The 15704-nt window shown below is 37.0% G+C and overlaps 1 protein-coding gene across 2 annotated transcripts in view; it reads left to right on the top strand.

Annotated features, from left to right (window-relative positions):
• The window catches only part of Diaph2 (diaphanous related formin 2), a 707007-nt gene that overhangs the window by 540739 nt on the left and 150564 nt on the right, over window positions 1-15704 (top strand). For both annotated transcript variants that reach the window (XM_021152793.3, XM_021152792.3), the window contains one exon: window positions 13572-13667. In XM_021152793.3, the coding sequence (XP_021008452.1) occupies window positions 13572-13667 (96 nt within the window). The remainder of the gene's footprint in view (window positions 1-13571; window positions 13668-15704) is intronic.

The raw sequence follows: 15704 nt of genomic DNA, 5'->3' as shown, positions 1-15704 counted from the left end.
AGCTCTAAATGCCAACTTTTCCTCAGTTTTGCTAGCTTTTAATGGGGTGTTTAGTAGGGTACTTCGTGGGGTATTAATATTATTTATGACTTCATTTTAAAAGATGCACAAATAACAGAGTTTAACACGATTATATCTCTAAGGTATTTGATGTCTTTTTTGTAATTCTGTGCCATTTCCTTTTACCCAATCAACCCACATAATTCAATGGAACCCATAGTTTTTGCTCACCAGACTGTAACTATAGGTTTTTCTCTAAGGAATCATCATCCTATGTTTTATTGTCCTGTGTTCGTGGACATTCGGAAGGGTTTAATTTTAGAAACCTTGAAGTTGGAAAAGCTTTGCACCAAGAAAAATTTTAAAATACTAAGTGACTTAATTATTATTGCCTTGATTTTTTTTCTTGAAAGTAGGAATGGAAGAAAGGAAGGGAGAGAGGGAGGAAGGAAGGGGGAAAAGGTGAATTAGGTTAATTCTTCTGATTTTTATACCAAGACTTGCAAATCTTGCAGCAAATCTTTCCTTTTTCCATATTGTTCCAATGATGTAAATTGCAATGTTAAGAAGTGGTGTTTATATACTACAAGTGTATATCTTCAGCTCTTTTCCCGAGGCAAGAGTCCCAGGTAGCCCTTTATGCTTTGCAGTTCAGGCTTTGTATTCCTCTATTGGTTTCAAATCGGATGGATTGTTTTGTAATCTGAAGACATCCATCCATAAGATAGTATGCCTGTAAATGGTAGCTTTAATTAAAGAGTTTTTCACTCAAAAGTCTCTCCACCCATCTTTCAATCAGTTCGTCTTTACTTTAGATGGCATAGGAAGCTATTGGACTCAAAGATACAACAATAGTTAGTTGCCAAGTCACAGAAGAGAAAACAAAAGTAAATGTTATCAGTAGGTACACATGTGTAGAGTATATGGGTACATAACAATGGAAATAAAAGATATTGAAGAAAAGGACTGGAGATGTAGCTCATTAGAAATATGAAAGGCCATAGTTTTGATAGCCACCACTGCAGAAAGAATGAAAATATTATTTGTTTAGCTTAAGATGATGGTAGCTGCCTGTAATTCTTGCACTCAGGAAGCTGATGCAGAAGAATTGTGAATTCCAGGCCAGACTGGGATGCCTGTATAGCCTCTGTCTTAATGCAACAGTAATGACAATAGAACATTGAGATGATAACAGTAGTGAAGGACTATTGTACATTCAAGGATAGCATCTTGGCTGCAGATTGGAATCGTGTATCAATTCTCTGAGCAGCTTGATCACAGAGCTGCTTTGAACTCTTTCATGCTCCTCCTTATTCCTGCACAGATCCTTACAATGACTGAATCATTTATCAAAACCATTTAACATCTGTCACAAACTGTTAAATCAGTAGTTTTTTTTTAAATGGTAGACATTCCCTGTTTTCTTTATCTTCCTTCTGAGCTTCTAAGTCACTGAAGGATCTCAATTCTTCAGAAGTAAAAAGAGAGCAGTGGGAGTAGTAGCACAGATTGTCACCATCTTGCTCCTTCAATAGCCTATATCCCCCCCCCCAAAAAAAAACCCCTTAACAGTAGTGAGTGAAGACTCTTTAGAATACATATTAGATTGATATGGAAACTACAACCAGACACCTCTGGGAAAGGGCATTTGGTGTCCCATGTCTAGAAGCAGTGGTAACAAAAAACAACCAACCAACCAACCAACCAACCTACCAACCAACCAACAAACAAACAAAACAATTTTGTATTTATACCTCTTCTTAGATGAGAAGTCTTAAATTACCTATTTGTTTTGTTTGCCTCTTACCCAAACTGATTTTGCCTTTTAAAAGAGAAACATTGTTGTTTTGTCTAAAAATGACTGTAGTGGGTATTGGAGTTGGAGAGATGGCTCAGCAGTAAAGCTTTTGCAGAAGACCTTAGTTCAATTCCTAGCATCCATGTCAGGTTTCTTACTACCAGAGTTTCTAACACCTCTAAGCATCCACCTTCTTTTGGGGAACATACATTCATATGCACAAACCTGCGCAGGCACGCACACACACATTTAAAAATAATAAAAATAAATTTTATAAAATGTTCAATATATTACTGAATATGAAGTGGCTATTTATAAAGGATGCATCAGTGTGCACTCTCCAATTAAAATGCTCAGAAAAATACAGAGGCACGGGAGATGATTCAGTTAAAGTGCTCAAATTGCTCTTAAAAGTAAAGAAAATATCATATGCTACACACAACAGTGTCAAAAATTCAATCAATTTTCAATCCTACCTCCATGTAAGCAAAGTGTGATCCCCAGAACCAACTTAAAGATCCAGAGTCAGATAGCTAGAGTATGCACTAGAGAAGCAGAAATACCAGAGACCCTACCTAAACAAGGTGGAATGTGAGAAGCTATTCTGGAATACTGTCCTGTGACCTCTCTACAAGTGTGCTGTGTCAAGTGCATGACAACCCTACCCCACTGCTGCACACACTTATTTATTTAAAAAATTAGAAAATTTCATATACACATGAACTCCCTGCATCTAAGAGTTGCTATGCAAATCTATGGAGTGAGAAGGAATATATGCTAATAAAAACAGTGAAGTTATTAATTGCCTTTCTGCGGTTGCACAGGAACTTGGTGGGAAAGGTGATTCATTATAGAATCTGAAAAGCAAGAGAAGAACAGTACAATTCGAAAGTTAGATTGACAGCTGATGAATTGTCCACTTACTCCTTGCATGTCAACCATCAGCAATTAAGAGTTGCAGTCCCTTCCTTTACAACATGTTTTTATATACCTGGCAGTGGACTACCTTTTCTGTTGGATTTGGGACATTTGTTACAACTGCCTGGGTATATTCTCATAATGGCAGGCTTTGCAAAGGCATTTCCACTCCACACTTAGCTGTACCTGTGCTAGACACAAAGGAACATGCAAAGAAGCTTTTTGGATAACTATTAAATTCAAGCAATCACTTCCAGGTATACTAGCTTGTAGATGGCTGTCTTCAGATTACAAATGATTCATATCTTACCCTATTTGAAACTAGCAAAGAAACACAAAACCTGCATAGCAAAGCATGAAGGACGGCCTATGGACTCGTGCCTCAATGAAGGAGCTGAAGCAAGCAATTCTAGTATATATGAGCACAATTTGATATTGTAGTTTGTTCTCACTTACTTTCCATGATGGTGAAGCCTGATTTATTTGACTGGCTCTTGCAAAGGTCCTTCAATGCCTCAGAAGCAAATTTGAAGATCCATATAGTGTTTCCATTGGCAGCATGTGCTCTAGAGCAGGATGGACAACTTTTCTATAAAGAGCTGACTGCTAAATACTTTATGTTCCACTAGCCCTAAAGTCTATGTCACAACTAAATTCTGTTCATATAGTACAAAAGCTGCCATAAATGAGGCATTATATATGCCAGCAAGATTTTGCTGAAGGGACCCTAGTATAGCTGTCTCATATGAGGCTATGCCAGGGCCTAGCAAATGCAGAAGTGGATGTTCACAGTCATCTATAACATGGAACACAGGGCCCCCAATGGAGGAGGAGCTAGAGAAAGTACCCAAGGAGCTAAAGGGATCTGCAACCCTATAGGTGGAATAACAATATGAACTAACCAGTATCCCCCCCCCCCCGCCCCCCAGAGCTCGTGTCTCTAGCTGCATATGTAGCAGAAGATGGCCTACTCGACCATCACCGGGAAGAGAGGTCTCTTGGTATTGCAAACTTTATATGCCCCAGTACAGGGGAATGCCAGGGCCAAGAAGTGGAAGTGGGTGGGTAGGGAAGCATGTTGGGGAGGGGGGTAATAAGGAACTTTCGGGATAGCATTTGAAATGTATATAAAGAAAATATCTAATAAAAAATTTTAAAAATGATGCATTATGAATGAAAGTGGCTGTGTATGGAAACAAGATGGTGGGGATTGAAAGTTGAATTTCTGACATTGTTGTGTAGCATATGATATTCTTCTTTACTTTTAATAAGCCATTCAAGAAATAAAAACTATCGTTGGCATAGAGGTTGTAACAAAATGGAGACAAGTTGCTAGTAACTATCAGAGCTAGGGTTCATCCTTACTCAAGGCATTTGTGTTCTTTTGTTGGTTCTCTCTGTCTGGCCATTCTCAGTTCCATGAACCAGAGAAATTCAATTATCTATCTTTGCTTTGGTTTCTTTGCCTGAAAAACAAAATGGAATCTAATTTTAATTGGGTTTATATTGTGTGGTTTATATTAGGCTCTCAGTAAATGCTAGATGTTATCAATATTCCTACCTCCAAAAAATCTTTGCCTTATCTTATCTGAAAGACTTGCTTTCCTTACTTTTCTTTTCACTAGTGTTTCATGCCCTTAGTAAATGATTGATTCTGATAAAACACACAAAGTATTTCAAAGGTCTCTTTGAAATATTAATTATTGGATGTGAGATATTTTACCAGCAGCATCAACAATGTTTTTTCCTGGTAAAAATTAACATTCAGGTTTATTGGGTGCTTGTTTATTTATAGAACACATAATTTTCAACTACAAATATTTCTAGCATATAGGTAACTGAAGAGAAAATGAGTAAGCATAAACATTATTTTTTAACTACCATTTCCTATTAAGCTCTCTTTCCTCAGGCAAGCTGCCAGAAATGTGCCTCTGGCCAAAAAGTTCCTACATAGAAAGTCTACCATTAGAAATCTATTCATTTGTGTTAACAAGCTTCTCTTTAAGATGCAAATATATCAGGCATCCTTAATTCTCCAACTCAATTTCCCTGATAAACTCTTACAGAGCACACATGTAAGTAATTGGGGCAAAATCAACTAAGGGCTCCTCGTTCATGGGTTTAGAATGAAATTTCCAAATACCTTATGACATTATCCATCCCCCCCCAATGTATATCCCATGACTCTACATACCTAAAACAGTTCCCTTAAGTTGAAAGTATCTCAAAAGAATGCTATGCACTTTGATGTTTATGTGGACTCTGTGGTTTACTTCATTGGTGGAAATGCATTGCTCATCTGTTCTGACAATGAGATAAGGTAACGAAAGGAGTATAAGTATACTTTGTGGAACATTCTGTCCCCCTCCCCTTCCCCATACTTGTAATTTTAAGTACAGGAGTTTAATTATGTAAACGTCCAGAACCTGGGAATGCAGTGTTTTTCTATTTTCTCTAGCAAATGTTATTCACTGTATAGTATAATCATCGAACTGCCCCAGCTTAGCTCAGGGTTTTTGGCGGTTTCTTCTAAGCTCCAGTGATTGCAAGTTTTTCAGATCCTTTTGAACAGGAGCATCTGCCTTTGTCGCTTCTCTTAGAACACCATGCTTTCTATTTATCCCTGCTTTTAATCTCTTTGGAATAATATCTTGATTCTTTTTACCACAGTTTCTGTCTGTAAATCACTTCATAAACCATTATCGTAGGGACCATCTGCTGGTTTGTCGAAATCACCATTAACTTCTTTAAAATTAAAACACAAACCAGAAAAATCCTGACATCAGTTAGTGGCATTCTAGGTGCTGTGGACTACAATGCACATCGTTCAGGATTCTTTTACATCTGTGAAGTCAGTTTGATTTCTCTTATTTCTGACTCACATGTGGTGCTACTCTTAGGCTTAGCCGGATATATTAATGTTTGCAGCATGATGTACTGTTTTCGCCATATTGCAGGGGCATTTCTTGGTCTTTATTCTCTCCTGTTGTTCCAAGTTAAACTGTGAGAGCTATTTATCAGCCCAGGGCCTTCATTTTTTGTGGATTCCTGAGAAAAGATTTTGTTTGCTTCTTCTTTGATAAGTGAGCAGTTTTCTAATTCTGTGTCCTGTGCAAAGCCATACATAATGCACATGTTCTTAATCTGGACCATGATAGATTATGTGAGAAAGATTGACTCTAACATTGCTTCTTTTTGTGCTCCACTTGTCACTGCCTTTTTTTTTTTTTTTCAGGCACCAAATAAATAACCATTTATTCAGTAGAGTAAGTACATTAGACTAGATTTCAGAGTGTTTGAGGAACTCAGTTTGGGGTCCCTTACATTATTGAATATCAACACTATAAAAGACACTCTATCAAATCACATCATTTGGGGCTGGAAAGAGGGCTCAGTGGTTAAAAACATTGCTCTTGCAGAGAACCCAGGTTCAGTTCAGAGCAGCATGACAGCTCACAACCATCTGTAACTCTAAATCTAGCTCAGAGTAGTCTGTAACTCCAATTCCTGCTATCATCTTCTGGCCTCCACAGGCACTGTAGCTTTGTGTTACACATGTATACATGCAGGCAAAACACCCATACACATAAACTAAAACTAAGGGAAAAAGTGATGGCAAATAAGTGCATTGTAGTGTCTTAGAGTTATATGAGCACTTTCCAAGTCAGATCCTTATCCTGAGCCTTCATAGTCTTCTTGAGAGGTCTTGAGTTATAGAAACTTGAATAATGTAAAGAACATTTTTAATGATATCTTCTTTTTTTTTTAGGTATTTTCTTCATTTACATTTCCAGTGCTGTCCCAAAAGTCTCCCATACCCTCCGCCCCCACTCCCCTACCCACCCACTCCTACTTCTTGGCCCTGGTGTTCCCCTGTACTGAGGCATATAAAGTTTGCATGACCAATGGGCCTCTCTTCCCACTGATGGCCAACTAGGCCATATTCTGATACATATGCAGCTAGAGACACGAGCTCTGGGGGGTATTGGTTAGTTCATATTCTTGTTACACCTATAGGGTTGCAGATCCCTTTTGCTCCTTGGGTACTTTCTCTAGCTCCTCCATTGGGGGCCCTGTGATCCATTCAATAGCTGACTATGAGCATCCACTTCTGTGTTTGCTAGGCCCTGGCATAGTCTCAAAAGAGACAGCTATATCAAGGTCCTTTCAGCAAAATCTTGCTGTTCCTCCTGTGATTCTGTTATCCTCTATCAGCAGACCTCGAGACTAGATCTCTCCTGATTTTCAGTGGTCCGACCACCCTCTGCAGGCAAGCTCTCCTCTTTCAGGGAAGGTGCAGAGATATCTGGCGTTCAGACCTGCCACCTGGCAAAAGATGAAGGCCTGAAACAGGGCCTGTCCCAGAAGCTGTTAGCTTCTGTAATCCACACTCTCACCGGCACAGACTTCCCTACGAGGGATCCGGGAACCAAGATGGCTTCCCCAGGTGTTCCAGCAAAGCCCTCCCGGGCGGGAAGGACACCTGTCCTCTGGCAGGAAAGGTGCCCAGATGTCTGGAGCCCAAAAAGGGGTCTGCCTCAGAAGCTGTCCTCTAGGAACTTTGGGAGTGTTCCGACTCCTCGTCCAAGTGACCTGGTTCTGGTGCCTACAGGAAGGGACTTATGACCCTGGTCAGATCGGGGTGTCTACTTCCCTAATGCTGGTCCCGTGCGATTGGAATGGAACAGATGATGTGTTCCACTCACTGGTGGTCCTAAGATCGTGTGGAGAGTCCTCTTGGGACCTTTGGTGTGTCTGCCGACTCTGCTCCCAAGGTGACCCGGTGCTGGTGCAGACTGGAAGGGACTTCTTGTCACTGCCTTCTTATGCAGTCAGCTTCCTTTCTACTGCTGATGCCCTTGCTCACCAAACCAATTTGACTTTTCTACATAGGCTTTTACCAAATGTGTCCAAATGGACCAAGTTGGCCCATGCTTTTAAGCAGAACAATATGTGCCACTGTGGACTAAATGCTATTCTTTTTTCACCATTGATTTCTCTCTCATGATGGTCTTTTTTGTAGACTGCTATGAGGCTGGTCTTGAATGTCACCTTCAGTACACTACCTTCCTCAGAAGATCTAACCATGGATTTTTTAGAGTTGCTTGAAGCCCTTTGGATCTGCTTCCTTTGATAGTCTAAGCCCATTTATATCTGTTCTCTGATCATTTCTATCTCACCATAAACGTGGGTCTTTCGAAAGGTCTTTCTCTCCTCATGGCTTATCATGCTGGACATACCTACTCTCTCAAGTGACTATGCTGATTCAAAATTACCTCCACTTCTTTCCTTATTGAGATTTGTTTGAGCTGGGAGTAGGGATGGAGTTCAATGGTCGAGTTCTTGCTCAATAAGCACAAAGTGCAGGTTTTAAACCCCATACCATAAAAATATATAAGAGGAAAGAAAAGGCTTGAGAGAAGGCTCAGCAGGTAAGAACACTGACAGGTTTTCCAGAGAACCTGTGTTTGATCACTAGCACCTACATGGTGATTCACAACCATCTGTAATTCCAGTTCCAGGGGATCCAATACCCTCTTTCGTCCTCTACGGTCACCAGGCACGCAGATGGTACACAGACATGCATACAGGCAAAACACCCATACTAAAACAAACATAGTAAAAATAAATACTAAAATCAATTGTAAAGCATATAATAACAACAGTCAAAACTAATATCAGTAGTTTCCGTGGGTTTTAGAGATAAGAAAGAGAGGGTGGTTCTGTCCTTGACGGTGGTGGTTACATGTGTATGTATCTATCTATTGAAACACTTCAAACTGTACACCTGTTGATGGCTTCTATTGCTCTTTCATTTACATGTAACTACAATACCTAAATCACTACAGAAATTTAATGGTTTTGGAGGCTTTATTTGAGCCTTACTGATTCATATCTTCTATCCATGTTTGTCTAGTTCTTAGAAAGTGTAGTTGAAATTTTATAATTAATATATACAAGTACTATCTCATATAGCAGGGTCCTAGCCTCAGTAAGAAACATTTTTTTTCGTGGTCACTTACTACTAGTTGATATTGACTTTCTTCCGTTTTGACAATGATCTTCATTTGTAAATGGAAAATTTGAGAAAACTATAATGAAGTCATTTCATTATGCTCAGAGTTTTAAGATTTTAGGAAATTACATCCTTAATCTGAACCTCTCCCAAATTGGAAACTTCTGAAAATACTTGGATTTTAGATTAGATATGCTCAACTGATAAAATATACACAAATATTATAAAATCCAACAAACTGTGAAAATTAAATCATCTATCCCCAAGCATTTAAGATAAAGTACATTGAACTCATATTATGTTTAGATTAGTAATTCTTAAGCCTAGTGAACTAGAGTGCCATCTTCAATAATAGAAGTGCCCATTACACTGTTTAGTTAATAGATAAAGAATATTTGAATTAACAGTACTTGATACCAGAATGAAAGCAAAGAATTGTAAACGGTAAAGCAACAATATTTATGGAAGACCCATAACTCTTATGTCAGACATTCAACTGTCACACATAGTATAGTTAACAATATAAGTTATATGTTCTCATTTTCTTATAATTTTCTTTGCTCTTCAACTTCCATAGAAGGGTACAAAGGTATTGCAAGATGGATGGTACAAATACAATGTCTTTGAAGTACTCCAGAGGAGCCCTAAGATTAGGTATCCCTAATCTATTATAATGAACTCAGTGCAAAGCTACATTTGCCCTGGAGAAACATATAACTTATTTTTAAAGCAGACAAACCTACCATTCACCTTAGAAGCTTTGTGTCATGTAAGACTATTGCCATAAAAATAGATTTTTAAAACATTTAGAAATTGTGAGAAGCCCATAGAGAATTCTCTCACATCAGTATGTGCTAGCCATCAGGGAATAGTTTTGCACAAAAGCATAGCAGAGAATATTAATTTACCTAGTGTTTATTTTAATCCATAGCATCTCCAAATACTTTTGGGGAAATAAGTCAATACCATGTTGGTTAACTTTAATGCTGAAAATGGAGCTTCACCATCTACTGAATGATAAATCCCATGGGAAACATGAGGCAGAAGGTGTCACCCACACCTTTCCTTTCATCAGATGAGAAACTGCTCACAGGCCTGAGACTGCATGCAGCAGGCCTAGCTCCTCAGTGTTCTTGGTGACTGTGTAAGGAGAGATTATAAAGTGAACTGTTGATTGTTACTTCTCAGCCATACCCACATATAATCATATCAGTTGCTAAAAAGCATTACAAAATTACCTCGTGATATTCCTTTACTTGGCAAAATAAGTACTGTTCATTTTTTAAAAAGCAGCTTTTCTGTGTTTAATATTCTTCTTTTATGATAGAAAATGAACACATTGTCCCATTGAGTTAACTTTGTACACAATAAAAAGTCACTCACTACTAATTACATATAAATATGAATTCATAGTTATACGAACTTGGAAATTTTAAGTGAACTATCATTCTCACACAATTCAATCACAAACCAAATTTCACTTAAATTCACTCAAAATGAAAAGTAACATTTTTCCAGTGGCCATAATGGTTTTCATTTTGTTTTGGAAGAAATAAAGATTGGCCCTGTGATTATATTTGTAAAACTTAGATCTGTGAAGGTTGGACATTCTATGAGAATCACTCAGCTTCTTTTAAAGTTAGCATGGAGCAGATGAAAATGTAATGGACTGAAGAAATGTCATTCTTCTCTTTGATAAGTGTAAGATGTTTATAAAAATCTGTTCTTACTGTTCCTGTTGTGGTTTTTGAAGCACTATATAGTATATGTGTTGACAACAGCAACAGTATCACCCCCAGGGTGTGAGTGCTGTGTAATGAGAAAAAAAAAAAATTGATGGTTATAATGGTTTACGACTTAGTTAAATATAACATAACATAAACAGATAAGCAGTAGTCCATGATTTTAAATCTTCTTGTTGCTGCTGCTGATGTTATTTTTCTCTTTCTTTCTTTCTTTCTTTCTTTCTTTCTTTCTTTCTTTCTTTCTTTTTTTCTTTCTTTCTTTCTAAGATGGGGATTCTCTGTGTAACCCTGGATCACTGGCTTGCTTTCTTTCCTTCTTTCTTTCTTTTTTCTTTCTTTCTTTCTTTCTTTCTTTCTTTCTTTCTTTCTTTCTTTCTTTCTTTCTTTCTATCTATCATTCTTTCTTTCTTTTGTTCTAAGATAGGGATTCTCAGTGTAACCCTGGCTGTTCTGGAACTCACTCTGTAGACCAGGTTAGCCTCAAATTCAGATATCCACCTGCCTCTACTTCCATAGTGCTGGGGCTAAAGCCATGCACCACTACCACCAGCCATGCCTCTAAATCTTAAGAAAGGTAAACATCTGGGAAAATACGGAAATGTGTCTGAGTGAGGAAAGGAATGATGTTGAGAAATGTGCTATATCATAATAGTTCACAAAACACTAGTGAACAGGATGGATCTTTGCCATATTTTTGTTTGTATTCCATATTTTTACTCTAACCAAAGTAGACTATCATTAAAGATTTTTAGTGAAACATTATCCATCATGCTATATTATAAAATTTCATATTTTCATTTAACTTATAGAAACCGTAAATATATGCCATTTGGCACACTGTTCTGTGCACTTGTTTGTACATGCTCGTTTATGCAGTCTTTAGAATTGCCATTTTCACAAGACCACATGAGATCCACTTGCATTGTTACCCTCTCATTGTTCTTTAGCTGGATAAATTTCTTCTCCATGATTTCTTCTCCAGCATTCCATACTTCTTTTCATGACTTCTGGTTAAATATTGCAGTTAAGAGACTGAAGAGAACACTTAGGAGATACAAGTGCTTGCTGTGAAAGTGAAAGCAAAAGGACCCAAATTTGAATCCCCAGAACTCATCTCAAAGCCTTCCATAATAAATTAAGTGCCCAGAATTCCAACATTTCTATAGTGAGGTGGGAGGCAGAGGTAAGCAAGTTGCCTGAAGCTCTATTACTGGCAAGCCTGGTGTTAAGTAGGCCCAATGGAGACACACACAAGAAAAAGAATTTGTCTCCAGCAAGGGAGAAAGTGAAGACAGACACTCTGAGGTTCTTATCTGGCTTCAATATAGGCTTTGTTCTTAGACATTTCTCCACCTTGTGTTTTACCATAGTGCTTTTTGGCGAACCTCTCTAAAATTCCAGTTCGATCAAATAACATGGCTTCCTACTGCTTTTAATTGTACTGATCAATATGGTGACCACAAGGCACATGTGCTGTTGAATTCCAGCTAATCAGAACTAAAGTGTACAAAAGAAAATATGCACGAGATCTAAGACTTGGTCTTATAAAATATGTCAAGTATCTCATTATTTCTAAATATATTTTCTTTAATCTGAATGACTTAAGATTTATACTTTAGTCCCTTTACATATCATTTGATGTCTAAGTTTCCTTATTCATACCTGTAAAGAACAATCTGACAAATTTCAAATTTAAAACATTTAATACATAGAATTTAATTATTCCATCTATACTATTACTTTGTTATTCTTTTAGATATTGATTGATGATTTAAATATGTCACTGATCTTAATATTTAAAAACCATAGTCACTTTTTCTCTAATAGCTGGGAGTATGCTCTCTGTTACATTTTCACCAGACATTGGTTTGGAGAACCTCTATGTTTCCTTTCCATTTGTATTAAATATTCTGTCTTAGATAGCTTATTTTAAAAGGATAAATAATTACAACATTGAAGAAGTTTCAAATCAAATGAAGAGCATAGTAATTTTAGCTTATTCTTATGCTATAAGAGAAAATTTCATGTAATATGATAGTGCGTCTTAAAGCAAAATAAGATTTGAATTTAATCTTATACTGGAATGGGAGATCATATCTTCTTCCTTAACCTCCATTCTTTTCTTATCTTCCCTACTTGCAAATATCCCATACTCCAGATTTACTTCATAGGAGCTACCTAGGTAGGGTTCTTTTCATCAGCTAGACAATAAGGCATGAGAAGACTCAGGTCCCTGTGGGTTCTATACAGCACAGTAACTTCCCTGTCAACAGACACTCTATTATAAATACTGTTAGGAATATCAGGAATGTGCTTGATGGCCAGAGCTGTCAAAGAGTACAGTGTAATGTCTTAAATGTTGTTCCTGTTAGGAAATTCCATCAACATTCTTTGAGTATTCTCCATTCTTGTTTCTAATAATTCTTTCCTATAAGTAAAGTCTTTAGGCATGAACCAGCATTCTAAAAAGCAAATGAGATTTTTTTTTTTTTTTGGCTGATGTCTCTCAATATAAAATATGGCCTTTCAGGTGTTATGGTCACCTTTTCTTTATAGAATGTCAGCAATTCAAAATGAGTAAAGGATATGGATTAGGTAAGAATTGAATGCAAATGTGTTTTGCAAGTAGTGCTTTTTGAGATAATCTCAGATGATGGTTGAATGCTGATGGTATTAATACAATCAGTATTTAACCTTGTATAACTCTGCTTCATCAAATCGCGCCCTGCACATTGATTGCATTAAGCCAGGTCAGTGGTTTCTTGCTTAGGAATATCTTAGAAGAATCTTAACAGGAAGGCAGCAGTAGCTGATCAGCTACTGTTTATTTGCATACTGAGTGTGTCATCAATAATACAAAAGACAAGGTCTTTAAGTTGAAAGAACAGTGGGATTGGCATGAATTTTGCTTAATGGTGCGTAATAAGCAAAGTAGTCTGTGATGCTAGAAACTGACAGGAGCCATTAAGTTAAAACAGATATATGTCTTTAATTTAAGGGTATTATGTAAATCTGACAGGAGTTTTTCCCTTTATTTTCCTGTAGTTTAACTTTAATTGCTGTAAGATTAATTCTGATTTCTCTCATCCTCCAGAGGGTGATGAGACGGGAGTGATGGATAATCTTCTGGAAGCCCTACAGTCAGGTGCAGCATTCAGAGACCGCAGAAAGCGAATTCCAAGAAATCCAGGTAAGACCCACTGTAGCTTACATAGTTTGGTGATATGTGAATATTCTACATCAAGTCCCTCTTCCATAAAAGGAAAGTGTACTTTCTCAGAAACATGTTTTGTTTTGTTTTTTGTTTGTTTGTTTGTTTTGTCAGTTGATCTCTGGTTATATGTGGAATCTGAGTAGGCCCCTACAACTAACAATTTTGCAAGTTTTAACCCTGTAAATATATCTTATACACTGTGTACTTTGAAAAAAATCAGAAATTAGGAATCCCACTGTGTTTAATATTAAATATTTTAATTGTTATTTTATGAGCATGGGGCTTAGGTAGAAGGTGATTAAAAACCATAAACGTAATTAAATCATTAAAAATAATTGACTCAAGAGTGTTATATTAGCTCTTCTCCGGTAAGGAAACTAAGTCAGTGTTTGTTTATGTAGTTGAGTTTTGGTTTTCACTATAATGTGATGCCCAGTATTATTAATAGTGGGAGAATCGCCATGATCCTCAAAACTCAGAGAGTACTGGATCAATTGTTTGCTTATTTTGTTGTTGTTGTTGTATTGTTTTGTAACAGATCAGGTTATGGCGTGAAAGCTGCTCTGCGTGGGGAGCTACATAAATGAAGCAGGACAAGTAGAACTTGGTCTCAGTTGAAACCATGTGGGTGTAAGAAATTGTAACTGCTTTCAGGATAACCAAATCAGCTTGTCTGATCACTCTCTCCAAGATCACTTCCTCATATGTTCTTTTCATGTCTTTCTAGATCTAAGGGGGAAAAAAACTAGGCAGGTTGAATTTATGTTTCCCCTTCTATTTGGACAAGTAAAGAAAAAAAGAAAAAATAATACCTAATATGCAAATGCTACTCATTTTAAATTAGTATACTTGACTTAACTAGCTTCTACTCCCCAGAAGTGTTCTGTGTTTGGACTTAAAGTTATTATATATTAATAGAATAGACACTGGTAGCCATTGAACTTCATCAAATAGAGAGAAAGAGTGATACTTAATGCTGAGTTGTCCATAAAAGCTTTGGGCAATGCTGAACTTCATAGCTATAGCCCATGGAAGCTACATTCATATTTTTCCCATTTGGATAAATTCCCTGTTTGGGTAATGGTTAATGTTCCACATTTGCCCTACCTAGAAGGCTTAAAGAGATTAACTTAGTGAAGATTTGATTGAGAGGAGAATAGTACTTTGACTGGCAGTTGAGACTACTTTATGTATATAAAGTCATTAAAGATGCTCTCTAACAGTTTTGTAAAACATAAAAGAATTTTAAAAGACTGTTTATATGTTCATAATTAGTTTTTAAAGTAATATTATATGGCAGATGTTAAGAGAAGTACCTCAGACATGTAGGAGACATTCTACCATCATCCATCTGTGTAAACTGCTGACTACATACTATCAGAGTCTTCTCCCATTCATTCGGAGTTATACTAGCAATTCTAGTTGGTGAAAAGCAAACTGAAATAATGTTTTAAACAATATGTCTCTGCTAAGAAACTAATAAAGTTTATAAATTAAAGCATGTTGTTCGGGGCCATCCGAAAAGTGTTATTATCTTCTAGTCTATATTCACTAAACATATTCATTTGCTAAAGCCCAAGCTTGATAAGTCTCATACCACATTCTGGTTCCAGAGGGCCTATATGAGACAGAGATATACTTCATCAGTGGATTTTCCATAGGATTTATACCAAAGACAATATAGTGCTGATGATTGTGAAAACACAGAAATATTCACAAACAATGTAATTATACTGATTCCATGTCATCGAAATTGTGATATCTTTTGGTTTGTTGGTTGCCAGTATAAGCAAATGAAGTTATACCAACAACAACAACAAAACATAATCCATTTATCTCTCTTATAGTCATTCCTAGTAGGAAGAGCCAAAGCAGACATTCTGAGTTAAAAAGAAACTAGAAGGCCTTTGGAGGTAGGACAGATGAGAAAGAAAATGAATCATAAGCCAACAACAGCAAAAAAAAAAGTCCTCCCTGCCTTTTTCTAGAAGCAGAACTGGGGACTTATGCAGT

This window comes from Mus caroli, unplaced genomic scaffold (genome assembly GCF_978045245.1).
Source record: "Mus caroli unplaced genomic scaffold, Mus_caroli_1 scaffold_5, whole genome shotgun sequence".
NCBI classification, from domain to species: domain Eukaryota; kingdom Metazoa; phylum Chordata; class Mammalia; order Rodentia; family Muridae; genus Mus; species Mus caroli.
The sequence above is the reverse complement of the archived record's forward strand: the minus strand, read 5'-3'. Positions and strand labels throughout refer to the sequence as shown.